The sequence below is a fragment of the Alligator sinensis genome, unplaced genomic scaffold (assembly GCF_000455745.1).
Source record: "Alligator sinensis unplaced genomic scaffold, ASM45574v1 scaffold1679_1, whole genome shotgun sequence".
In the NCBI taxonomy this organism is placed as follows: Eukaryota; Metazoa; Chordata; order Crocodylia; family Alligatoridae; genus Alligator; species Alligator sinensis.
The window spans coordinates 18315-20565 of record NW_005843784.1 but is presented as its reverse complement, the minus strand read 5'-3'; the positions used below and the strand labels follow the sequence as shown (position 1 = coordinate 20565).

The 2251-nt window shown below is 51.0% G+C and overlaps 1 protein-coding gene across 1 annotated transcript; it reads left to right on the top strand.

Moving 5' to 3' along the window:
- Positions 1-112: 112 nt before the first annotated feature.
- Positions 113-1799, top strand: LOC102377471 (nicotinamide N-methyltransferase-like). Its single transcript, XM_025195739.1, has 2 exons — positions 113-292; positions 1572-1799. Exons 1-2 carry the CDS (start codon positions 124-126, stop codon positions 1781-1783), a joined length of 381 nt encoding a protein of 126 aa, XP_025051524.1. The 5' UTR covers positions 113-123; the 3' UTR covers positions 1784-1799.
- Positions 1800-2251: the final 452 nt, after the last annotated feature.

Below are 2251 nucleotides of genomic sequence, written 5' to 3'. Positions count from 1 at the left end.
AGAGCTCCAGCATGAGAGCAGCAGGGCGAGGACTGCAATCTGGCAGCATAGGAAAGGGTTACCATAGTGGAAGCAGAAGTTAGGAGTACAGCTGACCCAGAGGGCTGGACCCAAAATTATTGCATGTGCAAGATGGAGGCTCCATCTAGCTTCACGGAGGGAGAAGTTTATCAGATGGATTTCAACCCCGGGATCTACCTGGAAACATACTACAGCCTCGGTGCAAGTCACTGCAAAGGAAACAAGATCCTGACACTCAACCTGAGAAGCCTGTGTGAGATGTTCGCTTTAAGTGAGTGTCACACAGCACACTGCATTGTGTTTGGCAGGGAATAATTTCCAAGTCCTAAGAAGGCCCATTTCCTTGTTGTCTGAGCTAACACAGGTACTATCTCTAATGGGGAATTCAAGGCTGGATAAGGTAGGAAGACCTGCAGCGGGTTCATGTTCATTAATGCACCTTAGATACTGTGCATTTATTTTAGTACTTCCTTAATAAAGTACTAACTAAATGCACTAAAGTTACAGTGCAGTAGCATGGGCACAATTATTTAGTGATGCTAACTGCACATTACCTGAATAAGACTGCGCAGTAGACTAATAGCACGTTTTTTGCCATGACAAGCTACTGCACAGTGTTATTAGGCTAATGTGCAATAAGTGTCTTGTGTAGACACACTTGGGAAGTGCCAAGGCATGTCTAGGGGCCTGGAAACACCCCCGCCTCCCCAATCTTGGTAGCAACAGGTGTGGGGCCAGGACAGGTCACCGTGCATCGCACTACCCGCTCCTCTCTGCAGCCATGGGCAGTATCTCAAAGTCTGTTAACCCCACATGTCACTACGCTGCCAGCATACTGGCTACTTACTGGGCTTCACCCATGTCCACATGGGAGGCAGTCTCCATTCAAGAGAGGTGGGGATGGATTAGCAGGTGGTGCTGGCACCAGCAATTAAACCTTTCACTCTCCCGCCACCCCACCCCACAGGAAGGTACAAGTAGCCTCTGCATCCTGTTCCTAAATGATTTTCCTTGCCCTTTCCCTTCCTAAGCTGAAAAATACAGCAGGCAGCCAAGTAGGTAAAGCCTGTCCTGCATCAGTCTGGACAAAGTCCCATGCTGAACTGCTTTAGGATAGGTAAAGACTAACCCAACCATGTTTAGAGGCCTGCCCTGACACCAGGGGCCCAGAGCAGTGGGTGCTGTGCAAAAACCCAGGAAGCAATTGTCCTGACCCCATGTCTGTACAGTCAGAATAGATGGGACAGGCTCCTTATTCCCGCTGAGCATGCCTGAAACACCCCGGGGGGGTTCACTGATGCATCCCAAATCCTTCAAGGCCTCTGTGGTACATGGAAATCAAAGCCCTGCATCCTTGCTGAGACCTGAAAAGCCCAGCTCCTGTCTGTGCAAAGGCTGGCATCGGGTCACTGCTGGAGCAGCACCCATCCAGTGCACCAGCCACGTGAGGCAGTGTGCAAACAAGGTCATTCCCAGCCAGCCCAACCCCGGGACAGCAGCGATTTCCTTTCCAGTACCAGGTAACACTGCTCCCCCCTGTTCCAACACAGGTGATGTGAAGGGTGACATCCTGATAGATATTGGCAGCGGCCCCACCATTTACCAGCTCCTTTCTGCCTGCGAGAAGTTTAATGAGATCATCGTTTCGGACTATGCGGACCGGAACTGCCAGGAGCTGGAGAAGTGGCTGAAGAAGGGGCCGGGAGCGTTTGATTGGACCCCGGTGGTGAAATACGTGTGCGAGCTGGAGGGACAGAGGTAGGAGGCTTGGCTGCTGACACACCCTTCAAGGGAAGGGGCCTTTCCTTCCTTTTTTTTTTGGAGGGAATGAGGATTTTTGGAGAATCAGTAGGCTAAAGGTGTCAATAGGAAATTAAAACTATTTAATTTGCTAAGGCAGTGACAGAGTTTAAGTTAGCCAAGGGAGCCCAGGACAATAAGAAGTCCTTTAGGTATGTAGGGAGCAGAAGGAAAACAAATGTTAGCGTGGGGACCCTGCTGAGCACCTCGGGACAGCTGGTAACGGGCACTCAGGAAACAGCTGAACTCCTGAATGCCCACTTTGCGTCGGTGTTTCACCAGACCAAGGGGAAAGACAAGCGAGAGACAGCTCACAGGGGCATGGTGGGATTGGCAGCCTCCCCACTGTGGGTGCCGAGCGGGTGCAAAACCAACCAGAAAAGCTAGCCATGTATAAATCAGCAGGACCGGATGGACTACACCCGAGGTG

Coding starts and splice junctions, on each gene's coding strand:
- LOC102377471 (XM_025195739.1), top strand. CDS start 124: ATGTGCAAGATGGAGGCTCCATCTAGCTTCACGGAGGGAGAAGTTTAT. Junction 293..1,571: donor GTGTGAGATGTTCGCTTTAA/GTGAGTGTCACA, acceptor GTTCCAACACAG/GTGATGTGAAGGGTGACATC.